This window comes from Gobius niger, assembly GCF_951799975.1.
Source record: "Gobius niger genome assembly, chromosome: 6".
NCBI classification, from domain to species: Eukaryota; Metazoa; Chordata; class Actinopteri; order Gobiiformes; family Gobiidae; genus Gobius; species Gobius niger.
This window is the reverse complement of record NC_136857.1, coordinates 9822257-9842406: the sequence shown is the minus strand read 5'-3', so window position 1 is coordinate 9842406 and position 20150 is coordinate 9822257. Positions and strand designations below refer to the sequence as shown.

The 20150-nt window shown below is 39.2% G+C and overlaps 1 protein-coding gene across 1 annotated transcript; it reads right to left on the bottom strand.

Moving 5' to 3' along the window:
* Nucleotides 1-3869: 3869 nt before the first annotated feature.
* On the bottom strand, nucleotides 3870-19857 carry LOC306964388 (uncharacterized protein; the record flags this gene model as incomplete). The annotated part of the gene is made up of 16 exons (XM_079558381.1): nucleotides 19773-19857; nucleotides 18981-19097; nucleotides 18468-18578; nucleotides 18075-18191; nucleotides 17417-17557; nucleotides 17048-17152; nucleotides 16578-16715; nucleotides 16142-16291; nucleotides 15145-15297; nucleotides 10675-10806; nucleotides 10326-10439; nucleotides 7147-7252; nucleotides 6865-7014; nucleotides 5609-5691; nucleotides 5140-5286; nucleotides 3870-4042 (listed from the first exon to the last, which is right to left on the bottom strand). Exons 1-16 carry the CDS (start codon nucleotides 19819-19821, stop codon nucleotides 3870-3872), a joined length of 1986 nt encoding a protein of 661 aa, XP_079414507.1. The 5' UTR covers nucleotides 19822-19857.
* Between the last annotated feature and the right edge of the window lie 293 nt (nucleotides 19858-20150).

Sequence of the window (20150 nt, the reverse complement as noted above, 5' to 3'; positions counted from 1 at the left end):
AGTGGTGGCGCTGGCTGCACACACTCATGTCCACAGCCGTTGGAGCAGCATTTCAGGTTTTCCCCACAGTCCATGTCGGTGGAGCACCGCTCGTCACACTCGCGTAGACCTTGCACCCTCGGACATGACCCTTGTTTGCATAAAACTGTGAAAAGAAACATTCAATTCATGTTAGTAGCAATCCAAGAGTAAGATCAAAACAAGGCCACACACGTGTCATTTCTTGTACTCCCGGGTGGGTAATATGTAAATGCATATATTGGATTACAACTTCAGTTTTGTCACAATTCATGTGATATTAATATCTTTATAGTGGTTTTAAACACAACAGAGCTTTCAAATACAGTGGGGAAAAATTGTCTCTTGTGAATTATGACCCAAAGCTATTAACATAGGTTAACATATATTTTCTATTGTTTTACCTTTACTACTTTTTAACATTGTTATTATTTGTCTGTTTGAGCTTTCAGTCGTACAGAAGTTGTCCATTCTAGACAAGGTTTCTTGATCTGTACTCTGCAGTTGAAGTGTTGGACGTTTACAGCAGGGTGTTCTCAGAGTAAACTGTGCAACAATCATCAACCTGACCTGACGAAGCTCTGAAACACGTTACCTGGCTTTACACAGTCGTTCCCACAGCCGTTGAAGCAGCACTTGAAGTTCCCCTCGCAGTCACGGTCAGTGTGGCACACAGGAATCAGGTAACATACATCTGGAAGATCCTTGTGGTTGGGACACACTCCAGGTTTGTCTGAAGCCACTGCAAACAAAACACCTAATTGAGCGATTGTAACCTCTGTCATTTTAGGGGAAAACACTTGTAGACATTTGTTATTTACAAGATATATTTTTATACATAATTATGGCTTATACATATTGACAAAAATTAAACTTTAGAGAGATCTTGTCACATGCACTTACCTGCTGTCAGAGCTGAGTGTAGATTCACAAAGACGAGGGCCAGAGTCAGGAGGCGGAGCACGCACTGGTCCATGTTGCTCTTGCTGTCGACAAAGACGGGTGGATTAAACTCATGTGTGGCACTTGTATTTATTCACATGAACTGCCCCGTCAGCATCGAGCACTGGGTCCTAGAACCCACCCCGCAAGCACTACTTATCACCATTTACTCACAATGATGATGAATGACCTGGTCAGCTCACGGTTTTCATATACATCAGTAACATTTCGCAGCCATCGCAGTTTGGCTTCCATTCACAACGTTCTTCGTGAAACAACTCAAAGTTGCTATAGAGAAATAGATGGCGCCTTCTTTTTGGATCTCATAAAGCAGTATAGTGAAAAATAAGAATAGCACCTTTTTAATCAACAAAAGCCACATACAGCTACAGTGGATTATCTAATGGGAAATTACTGTATGAAGAAAAATGTTTTTAGGCACAACGTTTAATGCATCAGGCTGGGGATTAGATCCTTTGGGGAAGACAAATATTGGATAACTGCATGATTTGATGTCTGTTGTTGTATTTTAAGTAAAGATGTTATTGTCACAGTTTGAGGGAAAATGTCTGTTTAAACAATGACCTCTGCAGTTACATTTTCCAATTACAGGTTAAGGTTGTGGTGTACTTTTTGTATCTGTAGGATGCATCTTGCTCTGACCGCTGTGCCATCCAACCGCTATTTCTATAGAGGAACATAGAATCACTGCAATACCGAAATAGCCATAGATATAATATAATGAATAAAAACAACTTATTTTGAAGATTAGGGAATGTTAAAAGAAGAAAATGTATTTGTTTTGTCATCATTATCTTTGACAAAGGGCAAATGGTTGTTCTCCTCAGCATATCTGTTGATCTTTTATCAGGAGCACTCTGAGCATCAGCTGTTACACTGTGTCCAACCACAAATACAGAGCAAGACAAAAGGTGCTGTCGTTTTGATAGTGAACAAAAGTAGAGCAAATGAAGTGTTACAGAACTAACACTATGAACAGAACAAACAAGTACTGAGCTTTTGAGAAGCAGTTTTGTGTGTGTTTTTAGTAAATCTTTTAGCAATAGATTTACTTGGTAGGTGAAACTATTCTATTTAGAGATTATGTTGAATGTGCTGGACCTTGCCTCCTTCTGTGTCCATAACATGGTCCAATCAGACACTAACTTTGACGGTGAGCAAAAGTGCTGTAGGTCGATTTACAGAGAACATAAAAACTACCACACTAATGCCAAGCTTTATTAATTGCAATGCTGGTCCAGCTTGATGGACCTGTACAGACACAAAGGACGGGAGGCCAACTCAGCTTTCATCAAAAGTAGTTGCAGGCTGAAAACCTTAAAAGGAAAAAAGGAAGAAATGAGTTGCATCAAAGAGAAGAAAAGATTATCCTATAACATAACATTTGGCTCATTTTTTACTCTTTATATGATGTTTTTTTCCGCAGTATTTAAGGTTTTAACTTGGTTCTCAACATACAATATATATTTGTGTTTTAAATCATATCTGCTTAGGGACTTAAACATGTCCCAAGCATGAATATGAACCTAAACCTTTGCTACATATATAGAATTGTGCAAAAACCAACAACATCCCTGAGCTCTCCCATTGCATTGCATGGGTGTGTGTGTGTGGCTGGTGTGGCTTGGACTCTGTGTTGTGTTCTACCATGAAAAGGACTCGATATGCAATTTGGAGGAGGCAAACGACACTCCACTCCATTTCCAGTCAGCACAAAATTGGCATGAGGAATTAGCAAAAGGGAAAGAGGAAGGGAGGGAGCCCCAATATATGGCCTATATCAGGGTACAGCAAAACAGGATGTGACATAACAAGGGGACAGACGAAATGAATTTAATCCATGTTGAAATGAGGCTGTGATACAAGAAAATATAGGAAAGGTGTAGGGTGTGAATACTTGGATGCACTGTAGGTAAAGAGGGACAGTTGATCGAAAAATAAATTAAGGAAAATAGTAGATATGATAGGAGAGCTTTTGTTCTTTAGGAATATGCACAACAACTAATAGTCTCAATGGATCAATGCATAGACTGGTGCCTTATTAAAATGCCATATTTATTAATTAATTTATTATTTACCTCTGTTTATTTGGACAACCTATAGGTAGAGGTATGTTTTTAGTGTCACTGTAAAACCTGGTACGCTATGACAGCTCAAATGAAATGGGAAAACCAGTGTAACAGGCCGTAACATACTCTTTGTGTGGACTATACCCGGGGTTAAAGGGGCCTCTCGGAGTGTTAATAGATTGTTTTCCTCACACCTTCTCATCATCAGCTTTATTATCAATGCCTGAATCCACATCTTTGAGGCTGCTGGAATCACAGCTTTTCTGTTCAAGGTGGGTCCTGATATCACACCACTTTATATAACTTAGACCCTGGTGTCCCAAGTGAGCGCAGTCGTTGCACATGCGACCCAAAGCTTGTAAAACAGGTTGTCAGCCTTTGTGCAGAGAGGTTTCCTGAACTCTTGTCTCATGAGCTAAAGCTTGAGTAAGTTGGTTTTGCAGTAGCATGTTTTAAATAGAGGTCATACATCGGTGGAAGTTTTATTGACAGTTGGAAGTGACATTTGATATTCATTTAGATTTTCTTTTCTTTCATATCTCCAAAGACACTTTAAAATGTGAGCATTCACTTTCTTCTCACAAAGAAAAGAAAATTCAACACAGACACTGAGATTCTAAGTCTGATCAAATTCTCGTAATTATTAAAAATGATATTTACACAAAAACAGCGCATAAACTCAACTCTGAAGTGTTTAATTCTTTATTGAATCATTATTTTAAAAGTAAAGAAAATGCAATCTGCCTAATCCAAACATTTAGTTAAAGGCAGGGTAAGCGACGTGCTCTTCTTAAAAGATGTCATAGCTCTTAATGAGACCTATTTATCTTTTCGTCCACCTTTCTTGCCCTTGTGGGGCCTGGGCTTCACACAGTGCATCCCACAGCCACTGTAGCAGCACTTCTGGTTCGCATCACAGTCACTGTCTGCGAAGCACTTGTCTTCACACGTGGTCAGATGAGGGATTGGACGAGGGCAGACCCCGGGCTTGGCTGTGGAGATACAAGGCCATGTCAGGTTCAACAAAAAATCCACATTACTTTGTATGTATAATGTAACGGGTGACACCATTGGGGGGTCGCTCTTGCCCCAGGGCACTTCTTATATAGAAGGAAGTTGGCAAGTGGATGGAAGTGCCAGTTTTCTGTGGGGTGGCCAGGACGTTAGCTGGGCCCCGTGTTTTATTGATTGAAGCGACCACTGGTAAATATTTTAATCTGATGAATGTTTTAATTGTGTGATTGGAGTTTTAAGTGCTGTTTTTTTTTTATGGCAGGGTCACACGGTTTTATGCGAGACCGTCTGGAAAAGGGAATTCTACGCCAGGTATGCGGTATTTTAAGAATTTTAATATTTAAAAAGCGTTTTAAACATAGTAATGTATCTATTTGGTTTATTGCAGTACTGCTGTTACCGCTTCCTGCTGTCCTTTAGATTGTATTTTTGTTTTTTGTTTCGCGTTAGTTTGCTCCGTTAGGGAATCTCCTTTGTTTTGTATAGACCGATTGTACGAGCGGACTAATGCCTTCAGTATTTTGGTTTGTTTGTCCTTTTGTGCGGGTCACTTCCCTACCTTACCAATATTGCTGGTTATCCCGGTTCATGACAAACCCGATCATAGGTGTGTGCATTGTGGTGCTTTTGGTTTGCCGTGTTATTGCATGCCCTGAGTTGGTTTGAAGTGAACTGTATCTGTTTGTCTGCCTTTAACAGCGTTTAGACGACTTCGGGATCTGAGTAATGTACCCGGACACAACACAGTGATTAAGTCAATCGTAGCGATGCCCATCTCTCTGTTAAAAAAAATAAAAATAACTTGGAAACTTTATTTTGCGGTTGCCTGTTTATAACCCACCATAGACTTGTAGCAATAGTAAGAAATTGGACGTAGTACAAATACAAATGTTATAATTAAAACTATATTTCATTGTATTGCAATGCAGATGTCACATTGGGGTTGTGTGAGAAGAAATGTTCCCACCTTACAATTGACATGCACAATGCAAAGTTAAAAGGTAAATCCACTTTTACTAACCTGAGTGGCGTCCACATTTCTACAGTATTTTAAAGTGAACTTTTTCTGCATTACCTGGCAGTTCTGGCTGCATACACACATGTCCACAGCCGTTGGAGCAGCATTTCAGGTTTCCCTCACACTCCGTGTCAGTGGAGCACATCTCGACACACAGGCCTACTTGACCTTGCACACTCGGACATGACCCTTGTTTGCCTGAAACTGTAAAAAGAAACATTCATGTTAGTTGCAATCAAAGAAGAAGATCAAAACGAGGCCACACATGTGTAATTCCTCGTACTCCCGAGTTGGTGTATTGTCTCTTGTGAATTATGACTCAAAACTATGGAACACTTTCCTACCTGACATCAAACATTATAGTTCTGTTACAAAGTTTAAACAAAGAGCGATTGTGACGACTGTCATTTTAGGGGAAAACACTTCTAGACATTTGTTATTCATGAGATATATTTTTATATATAAATATGGCTTATACAGATTGAAAAATTGTAAACTTTAGAGACATCTTGTCACATGCACTTACTTGTTGTCAGAGCTGAGTGTAGATTCACAAAGACGAGGGCCACAGTCAGGAGGCGGAGCACGCACTGGTCCATGTTGCTCTTGCTGTAGACAAAGGCAGATAGATCAAACTCATGTGTGGCACTTGTATTTATTCACATGAACTGCCCCGCCAGCATTTAGCACTGGATCCTAGAACCCGCCCTGCAATCAATGGGTTACCTACCTATCACCGCTTACTCACAATGATACACTTAAAATGGTAATTCATAAGCAATAAACCGGTTAGTGTGGCCACGCCTGCTGCCGAGTGGTGGTTAGTGGAGAAGTGAGTCCCATTTGGAGCAGCATTTCAGATTTTCCCCACAGTCCGTGTCAGTGGAGCTTAACACACTGGCCTGGACCTTGCACACTCGGACATGACCCTTGTTTGCATGAAACTGTGAAAAGACGCTTTCTTGTTAGTTTCAATCTGAGAGTAAGATCGAAACAAGGCCACACATATGTCATTTCTTGTCCTCCCGGGTGGGTTTTTAAAAAATTGCATATATTGGATTACAATCTTCAGTTTTGTAACAATTCATGTGCATGTTAGTATCTTTATAGTGGTTTTGAACACAACAGAGCTTTCAAATACAGTGGGTCAAAACACTTTCCCACCTGACATCAAACGTATGCAAATAAATATGGCTTATACAGATAGAAAAATTGTAAACTTTAGAGAGATCTTGTCACATGCACTTGCTTGCGGTCAGAGCTGAGTGTAGATTCGCAAAGGGCCAGAGTCAGGAGGCGGAAGCACACACTGGTCCATGTTGCTCTTGCTGTACAAAGGCAGATAGATTAAACTCCTGTGTGGCACTTGTATATATTCACATGAACTGCCCCGTCAGCATCGAGCACTTGGTCCTCGTACCCGCCCTGCAGGGTAAACGGGAATCGGTTCGACCGGGGCTTAAGGGGTTAAACTGGAAATGGTAATTCTAATAAATACTTTAAAACGGACAGAGGATGAAAAATACATAAAAAGGTAAATAAATACATACATGCTTAAATACCAAAGTCAAATTAAGGATTCTTTTTGTAAAGCCTCTGACACACTTGATAAGTTAGTTCATTCAGTGCGAACAACTCCCTACATCTGGGAAACAGGGAAGAATTGAGTAGTGTAAAGTAGCGTCTCTTTTATTACATTCATTATGTCTTCTTGTTTACAAATATATTAAAGGTTCTTTCAGAAAGACACTAGGTATAACACAAACGTTTCTGTTGAAATACCTTACACGTTTCGCTGGACTGGGAATTCTACTTCCGTCTTCTTCAGAGAAGACGACGTTCGCCAACGTGCATGATGCGTCTCTTACTGGAAAGTTCTTCTCAGGCGTGGCCACACTGGCATAAGCAATAAACCGGTCAGTGTGGCCACACCTGCCGCCAAGTGGTGGTTAGTGGAGAAATGAGTCCCATTTGTGCGCCAGGGTAAAGACGCCCTCATCTCTGCTGATGGATCATTCTCTTCCCTTTCTGATCTATGGCTTCCCGGATCCAGCGCTTTTGTACTTGTGCTCTTCTGTGCCCACGATCCTCGCCCCCTCCCAGTCCATAATGTGGACTGGCTTTACTGTTGTACTGTCGTACTGTTGTGTGGGGTGTACTGTCGTGTCGACTGTTGTACACCCCAACAGGTTTTACTGTCGTACACCCCTAAGACAAAATTGAACCCGACCATTAATGCAACGTGATCTAAGAATGCCATGCAAAACTTGCAATGAAACATACATTGGGGAAACAGGACAGACTTTCAAAACGCAAATGAAAACATCAAAAGGAGTGCGAAAAGGAGACAGCGGGACGGCTAACCAGATATAAAACTGTGTTGGAGCCATTTATGCCTTCATCTATGTTTAGCCTCCCGCCATTGCGCGGCACTGTGTGTTCCGATTACCTGCACTATATAATGAAGGAGGGAAGGGCACACAGGTGTTGCAGTGCAGAGGTAAACAGTCTTGTTGTCACTGAGGAGCTGTGTATATTGTGCATGGCTGAAGGTAATGCCAATAAAGCTTTTGGAACACAGTATTTTTCTGGACTATTTGTTGGAAGACACGCGTCCGAGACGTCTTTAAGCGCTGGAATCAGAGTGGACATTGCACAGGGTAATTTGGCGGCTACAAAAACAAGGCCACTCGGCGGCCGGCGTGGCCACACTCACTGGTTTATTGCTTATGTCAGTGTGGCCACGCCTGGGAAGAACATTCCAAAGAGACGCATCATGCACGTCGGGAGACGCCTCTGATGAAGACGGAAGTAGAATTCCCTGTCCACGGTTTTCATATACAATCAACAACATTTTACACCCATCCCAGTTTGGCTTCCATTCACAATGTTCTTCGTGGAACAACTATTATAGAAATAGTTGGCTGGTTTGAGGGAAAATGTCTGTTTAAACAATGACCCCTGCAGTTACATTTTCCAATAAAATGTTATGGTTGAGGTGTACTTTTTTGTATCTGTAGGATGCGTGTTGCTCTGACCGCTGTGCCATCAAACCGCTATTTCTATAGCGGAACATAGAATCACTGCAATACCGAAATAACTTATATTGAAGATAAGAAAATGTTAAAAGGAGAAGATTTATTTGTTTTGTCATCATTATCTTTGACAAAGGGCAAATGGTTGTTCTCCTCAGTATAATATACAATATTTTATATATATATATATATATACAGATATTACCTGTTTATCTTTTATCAGGAGCACTCTGAAGACAAAAGGTGCATTCATTTAGATAGTGAACAAAAGTAGAGCAAATTGTGACAGACCTAACACTATGAACAGAACAAACAAATACTGAGCTTTTGTGAAGCAGGGTTTTTTGTGCGTGTGTGTTTCTAGTAAATCTTTTAGTAATAGATTTGCTTGATTCTATTTAGAGTCCAAACAGACACTAACTTTGACGGGGAGCAAAAGTGCTGTAGGCCTATTTACAGAGAAAAGAAATGACCACACTAATGCCAAGCTTTATTAGTTGCAATGCTGGTCCAGCTTGATGGACCTGTACAGACACAAAGGACGGGAGGCCAACTCAGCTTTTTTCAAAGTAGTTGCAGGTTGAAAACCATAAAAGAAGAAAAAAAGAAAGAAATTAGTTGCATCAAAGAGAAGAAAAGATTATCTTATAAAGTAGAATTTGTCTAATTTTTAACTTTTAATATTATGGTTTTTGAATCGCATTATTTAAGGTTTTAACCTGGTTCTCAACATACAACAAATACGTGCAAACAGCACTCCACTCCATGTATTCTGGCAACACAAATAAATTGGCATGAGCCCCGACTGTAGCTCTGCCCCACATGTTCTGCTCTTTCCCACAAGGAATTAGCAAAAGGGAAAGAGGAAGCGAGAAGCCCCAATATATGGCCTATATCAGGGTACAGCAAAACAGGATGTGACATAACAAGGGGACAGACGACTAACTTAAAAACTACTAAAACAGGACTAAAATAACTGACACAATGCCTGGTAAGAAAGGACATAAAGACAATTAACAATCTACAAAAATAAACTTCCAGCACAACAACACTTGATATGCGGTACCACACAGCGCCACATGAAGGCGCAACCATCCATTTTGCCAGGATACTGAGATATGACGAGTTGATGCGTACCTGTCTGGTCTTTGTGCGTGCGCTCAGTCACGCAAAAAGACCAAAGATGTTGTTAGCATTTAGCCTCTCCTCCTCTCTTCTATGGGGCCAAACGGGGGTGAAGTTAGAAGCGCCCAAGTGACATTTTTAGATACAGTTACATGAGTAGTTACACAATTCAAAGTATAGTTATACAAAATGAAATATGTCAATTTTCTAAGCGGATGAAAAGGGGAACTATATTGCTATTCGTAATAATACCTGAGGAGCACTTTGACATTCATTTACATTTATTTTTCTTCTATATTTCTAAAGACACTTTCAAATGAGACCATTCACTTTCTTCTCGCAAAGAAAAGAAAATTCAACACTGACACTGAGATTCTAAATCTGATTAAAATCTCATTTATTCTCATTATAAATAATATTTACACTGACCCTGAAAAGAATGAAAAGAACAAAAAAGCGAGTAAACTCAACTCTGAAGTGTTTAATTTTTTATTTAATAAATACTTTTAAAATGAAAGAAAATGCAGACAAAAGGAGAGAAGCAGCTTTAACAAACATGTTGTTACAAATGAGAAGTAATCACCATAACATGATCATATGTGCACTAAAATAAGAATGGGTGAAAATCTTTCTTTTATTTTATCCGGTGACTTTATCCAATCTGCCTAATCCAAACATTTAGTTAAAGGCAGGGAAGACCGCCTTTGCGATGCCCAATCCCATCAGACCTTGGAAGCTAAGCAGGGAAGGGCCTGGTCGGTACTTAGATGGGAGACCGTTTAGTATAACACCAGGAAGCCTAGCGAATGTAGTGTGTGAGTGAGTGGTTGGTGGTGGTCGGAGGGGCCGATGGCGCAGACTGGTTGCCTCGCTTCCGTCAGTCTACCCCAGGGCAGCTGTGGCTACAATAGTAGCTTACCACCACCGGGTATGGAGTGAATGAACAATGCAATGTAAAGCGTCTTTGAGTGTCCAGAAAAGCGCTATATAAAACCGATGCATTATTATTATTATTATTATTATTAAGAGTAAGTGACGTGCTCTTCTTAAAAGATGTCATAGCTCTTAATGAGAGCTATTTACCTTTTTGTCCAACTTTCTTGCCCCTGCAGGACCTGGGCTTCACACAGTGCATCCCACAGCCACTGTAGCAGCACTTCTGGTTCACGTCACAGTCATAGTCATTGCAGCACTTGTCTTCACATGTGGTCAGATGAGAGATTGGAGATACAAGGCCATGTAAGTTCCAACTAAAAATCCACATTTCTATGCTAGTCTTGGACTTAGTACAAATACAAATGTGTGAGAAGAAATGTTGCCACTTTACAATTGACATACACAATGAAAAGGTAAAAAGTAAAAATAACTTTTGCTAACCTGAGTGGTGTCCACATTTCTACAGTATTGTAAAGTCAAGGTTTTTCTGCATTACCTGGCAGTTGTGGCTGCATACACTCATGTCCACAGCCGTTGGAGCAGCATTTTAGATTTTCCCCACAGTCCGTGTCAGTGGAGCTCAACACACTGGCCTGCACACTCGGACATGACCCTTGTTTGCATGAAACTGTGAAAAGACACTTTCTTGTTAGTTTCAATCCGAGAGTAAGATCAAAATAAGGCCACACATATGTCATTTCTTGTCCTCCCGGGTGGGTTTTTAAAAAAATGCATATATTGGATTACAACTTCAGTTTTGTCACAATTCATGTGCATGTTAATATCTTTATTGTGGTTTTGAACACAACAGATACATACCTAGCCAAAGTAAGAATTTCTTTTTGTAAAGCCTCTGACACACTTGATAAACTGGAACAGAAAGAGCAATGAAGTGGTCAATAATGAAACATCCACACTCCTAATAAAATAACACAGGAGTACTACAAGGGTCTGTTCTTGGGCCCTTGCTCTTTACGTTGTGTATTAATGAATTCAGTGACTAAACTGAATGGGCTCGGGTGCTTTTTCAGATGTCTGTCAGAAGTTTTTTTTTTAAAAGACCACAGCTGATTGTTTTGGTTTTTGGTTAATCCTTAACCAATAACTTTATGTAAATATAAAAAAGTCACAAACTTCAGCAGGTTTTGGAGATTAAATATCTGTACTCGATTCTCAATGTTTAAAAGTCTTTTGAATAAAAGTCTGTTGATTTGGCGAAGCAAACCTGTACATTCAGAGTAATCAGGGGCTACACGTACAAGTTACTGTATCAGCTCATGCCACAGGATATAGTTGCTGCATATTGGAGGGTTTTTGTGCATGAACTGCCCCTTTAAGGTCACATCACAGAATCTCAATTGGAGTTAAGTCTGGACACGGTCACTTCTAAACTGTAATTTGTTCTTTTTGAGCCATATTTTTGGGATCCTTGTCCTCCTGCATGGCCCAAGTGGGCTTGAGCTTGAGGGCTTGAACTAATAGCTGGACTGTAGAATGCATTATTCCAACAATGACAGCAAGTTGTCCAGCAGCAAAGCAGACCCAGACCATTGCACTGCCACATCCATGTTTGACTTTTGGCATGGTGTTCTTTCTTAAAATCAAATTCTTCCTTGTTTTTACGCCCAATGTGACGAGTTGCAGAGATCACAAAAAGTTCAACTTTCGTCTCATCAGTCCACAGAGGATTTCTCTAAAAGGCTTGGGAATCATCCAGATGTTTTTTGGCAAATGAGAGACGAGATGCTGAGTTCTTATTTGTCCGCAATGGTTTTCGCCCCAGAACTGTCCGTGGGTGCCATTTTTGCTCAGTGTTTATCTTGTAGTTGTGTCATGAACACTGACTTTGACTGAGCTCTCGATCCGAGCGTTCAGCCAGATCCACCACAAACCAAATCTTACCCATACCTAGCTACAGGAAGACCTATGGATAAAATTCATTTTTCTGTGAGCTCATCAGGGCCTGGAACACTGTATGGTTCACCATAAGAACCATACAGTCATCTGGACTGTGGTGAAGCATCTGTCAGACGGCTATTGTTGTGACCACCAGTGAAAAGCCCAGTGAAGCTGCAGATCTTCAGATGTTGTTCTGGTTTCTTTGGTGACCTCCTGGATGAGTCGTTGTTGCACTCACGCTTGACCGGAAACATTAAAGTGAGATGAGAGTATGAAATCTGGAAGGGGCAAATACTTTTTCACGGCACTGTATTATGTAACATGAGCTCATACTTGTATGATATAAATATGAATTATGCTGATGATATAAATCCGGGTGAATTTATTTTTCTCTGAATGTTTACAAAGGAAATATTGGTAACACTGATTGCTTTGAGTTAGAGTTAAGTTGTACAGTTTGTACCTTGGTTTGTCTCTTTTGTTGCATCATAAACACTTTAATGAAATAATGAGCTGTTACAGTGTGTGTTCCAAAATGTGCTCTATCTTTGATAGTGAGCAAAAGTACATACAGTTTATGATAAAAATAAATAAATAAAAAATATTAATAATAATATTAATAATAATATATGATGCTAATGTCCTTAAAAGGACTATACCTAATTTTGAACCTTTTGAGTCAAATGTGATGAAATGGGTATTATTACCATTACGGTTACCTTATTGCAGATCTGTTATTCCATAGTTTTATTGTATTTACTGTTTTATGTGAGGTAGATGCTGTTGGCCGAAACACAGTGTTACCAGTCTCCAGGTTTATAGCACTTATGAGATATGTATGTGGTTCTCACCTGATGCAAAAAAACACAAATTTACAAGTTGTCTACACTGATACTGACATAATGTCGTAACATATGACTAAAATCATAAGTAGTAATACATTTGATGCATTTTTCTTTCCAAACTGGGTTTATTACATGACATATAATTATTTATGTGTTTGTTACAAATACTACCACCACAACAACAAAACTAACCATGACAAAAACAACAAATCTTATCGAACACTAAAATCCCTGACATAAATTATAGCAGTTATCAAAAGTTGTTTGTTGTTAGTTTATTTGATCATTTGTTTTTATTTGTTTCATAGCCAGGACAATTGTGAACAGTGTACTTATGACTGTGGCTTAAGACATGTATCCACAACTGTTTTTGCAGCATTTCAGGCCTGGTTTAGTCTTGGTCCGAGGTGCATTCTTTTACACATGGCTTCCGAGGGAACATAGAACGACAGAATCCTGTTTTCGGTGAAGACACAAAGTCACGTTAATAATAACGATTTAAAAAATGCCTTGTCACCCACCAGCAGTGAACCAATGAAAGATGGTTCACTTACCTTTGATTGCAAAATGGGACTACAGTATAATGTAAGTAAGTAAGTAAGTAAGTAAGTAAGTAAGTAAGTAAGTAAGTAAGTAAGTAAGTAAGTAAGTAAGTAAGAGTAAGTAAGTAAGTAAGCTAAGTAAGTTAGTAAGCTAAGTAAGTTAAGTAAGTAAGTAATTGCTTTATTGTCATTGTGCAAGCGTATAATCCAAGTAGTGTTCAGGTTTTAGTCCTGAGCTGCTGCGGAGGCCGTGCCTCGGGGAGCGTCAAAATATCCCGCAGCGAGTCACGCGCCTCCTGTGCAGCACGTTTCAAAGCTTTTCGCACATGGTTAGCTTTTTTAGTTTTTTTTTCCAGGGCTAAAGTTGGGAAATGTTGAACTTTTTGGAGAAATTTGTCGACTGTTCAGACTGAAACTTAGGTGTGAATAAGGTCATTAGGACATAGAATTACAAAGATTAAAAAAAGACAAAGATGTTAACCTTGAGGTGAAAATAGCTGTTAATAGAGGGGAGGGACTAAGCCAGGCTGAACTCCTCCCAGTGGTCTTTATCTGAGCTGTGAGCGAAGCCTTTTGGATGAGAAGCGACACTTTTTGACACTTCAACTACGGAGCACAGAGGATGACTCAAGAACTTTAATTGAATACAAATATTACTATTAATATTAACACAGATTCTGTGAAACTTTTTAAAATATATATATATACAGTATAAAAAGCTGATGAACAAAAACAGCAAGGAAACACAAATATGGAGTGTTTGATTCTTTATTGAATAGCTAATAGAGTGAAGAAAATGCAGACAAAAGGAGAGAAGCAGGCTTTAACAAACATGTTCTTACAAATAAGAGACAAAGTTATTCATTTGTCCACAAAAATAAGAATAGTTGAATATAATTATACCTTTATTCATTAGATAAATCATATTTAATGTATTCAATCTACTGAAGAAAAAATAATAATAATCAAGACAAGGAAGAGTAAGTGATAACAGTCTCTTTTTTCCACGACAGTCTTCTCAAAATATATTACTGTAATTATTTTCTTAACTTGGATAAATTAAAAAAATCGAATCTATCTCGGCTTTTGGTAGGGAATGCCTTAAACTGGATATACATCTTATCTGGCAACACAGTCTGACACAGGTGTGGCCAGTGAACTGCAGTTGCGTTTTTAAGCTCAAAGGATTCCTGTCAGATAAAAACCTGTCCATTTGAACTACAAACAATGTTGTCATGGGCAACATGAATGTATAAAATAAATGATTGATAAATAAATGAGAAATGAAAAGGCAAATAAACTGTTATCACAAACAGCTTCCCTTGTGCTGTAACAGATCAAAAGCGTTGGAGGCCTGGACAATAGTAGCAGAACATTTATTGTCCCCGTGAGTAAATGAATTCACTGAGAGTAAAAACATACACAAAGACAACATCATGTATCAGCTGTTTGTCTAACGTTCACGAAAGCATCTGGCAAAAAACGCCAAGGTCAATAACATCAACAGTACATCACTTGTGTTGTACTTAAAGGTTCTTGACATGAGTGGCAAAAAAAAGTAACTTCTCAGATATTACTGTTTTTTACCGTGTCGCCGGTTGTTTTGTTGCTGCTGTTGTTGTTGTTGTTGCTGTTGCTGTTGTTGTTGTTGTTGTTGTTGTTGATGTCCAACTATCTTACCCCCTGTGTAGGGGCTGTAGGGCCTCATACACTGCATCCCACAGCCACCACTGTTGCAGCACTTCTGGGTCGCATCACAGTCATAGTCTATGCAGCAGGGGCGTCCACATATGGTCAAATGAGGGACTGGATAAGGGCAGACCCCGGGCTTGGCTGTGGAGATACAAGGCCATGTAAGTTTCAACTAAAAACAAGATCTGGAGAAATCTACCAACTGCACTAAATATGGGCCCAATTTGATTCATGATTCAATTGGATTTATTATGCAGTACCAATTTTACTTGGTTATGGAACACATTCTCAGAAGAACTAATGCTGCAAATAGTAGAAACTAACTCTAGCTTGGTAAATGAGTAAAAATATGAATATCTACATTAAGAATTGAACCCTCCCTTTGTTGCCATGTGCATAATGAAGCACTAGCACAGCACGGCCTTTGACAGTAAACAACATGGCTGCCACCATAGAAACCAGACTGAAACTGTCCATGGCAAGATTTTTGGAAATAAACCACTAAATCTTTGTTTGGAAGATATGCAAGACAATGAAAACATGTGCGCAAAAGCCATTTTAAAGCCAGGGTGAGCTATTTTTTTTACACGTTTTTTGCCATGCTGTAACTTTGCTCCCGGAGCGCTAGAAGGACAAGCGCTCAAAATGAAGAGCATATAATTCTGAAGTTACTGTCAATTTAAATAAACATAGTTCATGCTGTGAAACACAACCTTTGGATCGATTTAAGGGTTTTTTGAATTGCTATTAAAAGGGAAATCAATTCAAATCGCCAGGGTCAATGTAAAGTTGTTTGCCCAGAACCAATGTTGGGGTTAGGGTTTGGCTGATTGACTGGCTGTAACATTTGTCCAACTTTACATTGGTCCTGGACTCTTCATTACTTGATGATATCAGATCGACCATAATTGATTGTACTATCAGTTAACTCTGAGTGGCTTCCACATTTCTACAGTATTTTAAATCGAGGCTTTTTCTGCATTACCTGGCAGTGGTGGCGCTGCCGGCATACACTCATGTCCACAGCCGTTGGAGCAGCATTTCTGGTTTTGCCCACAGTCCATGTCGGAGGAGCACATCTCGGCACAGTGGCCTGGACCGTGCACCACCGGACACGACCCTTGTTTGCATAAAACTGTGAAAAGACACATTCATGTTAGTTCCAATCAAAAAGATCTGGTGGGAGGTTAAAAAAAATAAACTGCATATATTTCGAACCAAAATTTTACTGTCTTAAGACTTATACTGAAATATTTTCACTTTTCAATACTGACCAATAAGACATAACAGAACTAAATCCAAAAGTATAGCCCAAGTATTAAAAAATCTAGATGTATAACTTGTGGACAGCAGTGTGTTCCCAGAGTAAACTGTGCAACAATCATCAACATCTGAGCTGCCGGTGCTCTGAGACACATTACCTGGCGGCACACAGGCACAGCCGTTGAAGCAGCACTTTAAGTTCCCCTTACAGTCACCGTCACACTGGCACACAGGAATCAGACATGTGTGTGGATGCTGAGCGGTGCTGGGACACACTCCAGGTTTGTCTGAAGGCACTACAAACACAAGACCTCAATGAGCAATCACATCCGTCACTAGTCAGAAAAAGTACAGTACAGTACATGCAATAAACGTGGCTTCATGTAAAATTTAGAGGTAGATCTGGATTATCTTTATTTGCTGATAATAATCCAATAAGTTTGCCAGATCCAATGGCTAAAATGTTCGTGTTGTAAAGCTGTAAAGGCAACCAGACCGAGAGTTGTGTGTGTGTTTTTTTTATCAATAAGTGCATACATAACCTGATTTACCAACAAGAGTACTTTTAATAGTAATAGTATTACTTTATACTGAGTGACCTCCCAGTTTTTTGTGATAATAGCTTTACCATCAGGCTTCACGCAGTGAGTTCCACAGCCATTAGAGCAGCATTTCAGATCATCTCTACAGTCACAGTCTGATGTGCAACAAGACTTTTTTCCAAGAGAGATCGCTGGTTCAGATAAAGACACAAAGAACAAGTTGTGTTAGTTCTACTCAAAAACAATATAAGCAAAAAGCCAACGTCAGCTTCACTTACTTTGACAAACAAAAAAGGGTTACATTCAAAGTACACATTTCTTTACAATGATACATGTCAAAACGTATTGACACTATAAAATAAAAGTAAAACGAAAGATGTAGGATATACAGTAAATTATGTTTAAATGTGATCATGTGAGTTGTAAAACATAAAAAAAAATGAATTGAAAAATACCTTGAAGTGAGTGTTTACACGTTTTAAACCCACAGCCGTCGTCACAGCATTTTTGGCCGAGGAAACAATCTCTGTCTGTCTTGCACTTCGGGCACCACGCGAGTGGGATCACTACAGGGCAGGATCCGGGTTTGGGCCCATCTGAGGAGAAGATTATTTCAGTTCAATCAAACACAAAGTTAAAGAAGTGATGTACAGTACTATCGATATGGATGCATTGATTGCTCCAAAGACTGAACTAATGAGAGATGAAGCAGTTTGCCTTAAAACTGCTCAATATGAAATCAATGAACAACTGGTTATTCCCCTTGTTTTATTTAATCTAAGGTTATTCAGAAATTAAATGCAGCTCAAAGTTTTTATAAAGTTTATTGATCTATTTATGCAGATGTCACATAGCTTTGCCTTCCTATTTTTGTGGGAAGAAACATAATAGCAAATAGCACAAAGGCATTACAGTTTGTGCAATCATTTAATATAAAATGTTATAATGTTTGCTTCAATGCAAGCCCAGTGTTTTTTTTAATTTTTTATTCATTGCCTGTTATTGTGCCTTCTAAAAGCCGTACAACATCGACATATAACCACAAATAACACACTACAATGGATTAATCATTTCTATTTCTTTCCAATTTAAATAATTTCACGGAGCTACTACCTGACTTCACACACTTCTTCCAACAGCCGTCAGGCTTGCATGTCTCACATCTTTGACAGTCTCTGTCTGACTGGCACTCGTCACATTCCCTCCACCGGCTTGGACGAGGACACATTCCTGGATAAAAATAGATAAATCAAAATTAAAAGCCTTCCTTTTCAACCAACAGCAGTAAATTGACCAATAAAAAGGTTTGTTGTGTTTTAACACAAGACAGGATTAAACAGTATATGCATTTTGTGACAGTGCAATCAATGTTTGAGAATTATATTCAGAATGTATAAACATTCAGTTTAACCATGAGGGACATCTTTATTAGAAGTTTAAGTTCACTTTAAATATGGTTTTGTGTCGTGTAGATTTGTGCTTTAAATGACTTTGTTATTGAATTACCTGCACACCGCACACACGTCTTCTTACAGCCGTCAAAGCAGCATGACATGCCCTCTTCACAGTGACAGTCTGCGGCGCAATCGTCACATGGATTTGGAGGAGGAATGTTTTCTGGTTTGGGTTAAACACAAGGCAATGTAAGTTAAATGTAATCATCAAAAACAACAAAGAGCCCTTTGCATTTGTGACTTTTTATAACTTGTAACCCCTGCCGAGGACCGCACTGAGCGAAACACGTTGGTGTCCGACTTAGAATAAAGGACTTTAATTAAGTCAGTGTGCCGCTGATTACTTTGTCTATTTTCAAGGTTTCCTCATCAGGGCATACTTTATAATTCATGTGACTTTTTATTTTTGAGGTCCGTCCATACAATTTATAAAGTAGAGCCAGAAAAAAGACGTATTTTCAGGATCTCATACAGCACAAAGGCAATTTAAATGATAGCTCTAATACTTGACTTCCTGTAAAGTGTGACAGAAATAAACTTTGATTGATTGATTGATCTGCTTTACCTTGCATCACACACTTGCTCCAACAGCCGTCGGAGACGCAGGTCTGGCATCTTTTACAGTCTCTGTCACTCGAGCACTCGTGACAGCGCTTTCCCGGAGGAGGACGAGGACAGCGACCTGGGTAAAATGAGTAAAAAATGAAGTCCATGAACTCCAGTGCAATGTTTCCTTTCACTGAGGCACGGCTTTCAAACTCAAGTGTGCTGTGAATGAATAATGACTACAGTGTGGAACTTTAAAGGCACACTACGTAGCATATTGGACGACCGTTGCCATCAGTACAAAACAAGCTCCTGATGACCAGCTTAACACAGAAAATGCTACAACAGCAGTGGGAAATCAAAGAGTGGATTTGGATGAATTCTGCTGACTTCAGTCACATCTCCAACGAGACGAGCTGGAGACGCACCCACTCCTGGTAAAGTTACTGTCATGTCTTAGGAGAGAGGAGCCGCTCACTGCAAAAGTACATGTTTGTTTGTACATTTATGAGGTAATTTTTAATCTTATTTACAATTCTACATGTTGTGGCTTTTTACGAAACTTGATAAGACAGGCTTGAAAAGCACAATACCTTATTATTATGAAAGTCCAGTGTTTTCATGTTTGCATCAATGAGACTCTATTTCAGTAACAAACATATTTTAGACAAAAATTCAGGGCTGTGATTAATGTGATAGGAAACATTACCCTTTTCCTATTGTCATAAAGGAAAATGACTGCATTTTTTCAGTAAATTCAGTTTAAATATGGTTTTGTGTCGTGTAGATTTGTGCTTTGTTATTGAATTACCTGCACACCGCACACACGTCCTCTTACAGCCGTCAAAGCAGCATGACATGCCCTCTCCACAGTCACAGTCTGAAGAGCAATCGTCACATGGATTTGGTGGAGAAGTGTTTTCTGGTTTGGGTTAAACACAAGGAAATGTAAGTTAAAGGTAATCATCAAAAACAGCCCTTTTCATTTTCACCCCTTCAATTGTGATTTTTTTTTAGGTAGGTAGGTCTATACAATTTATAAAGCCCAGAAATTAGGGGGAAATTAATGATTTACTCACTGATGCCTCATAGACTAACGTTACAGTTATTGTGGAAAGAAACATTGCTATATTACTAATTACTAACTAATAAAGACAATTTAAATGATAGCTCTATTACCTGGCTTCAC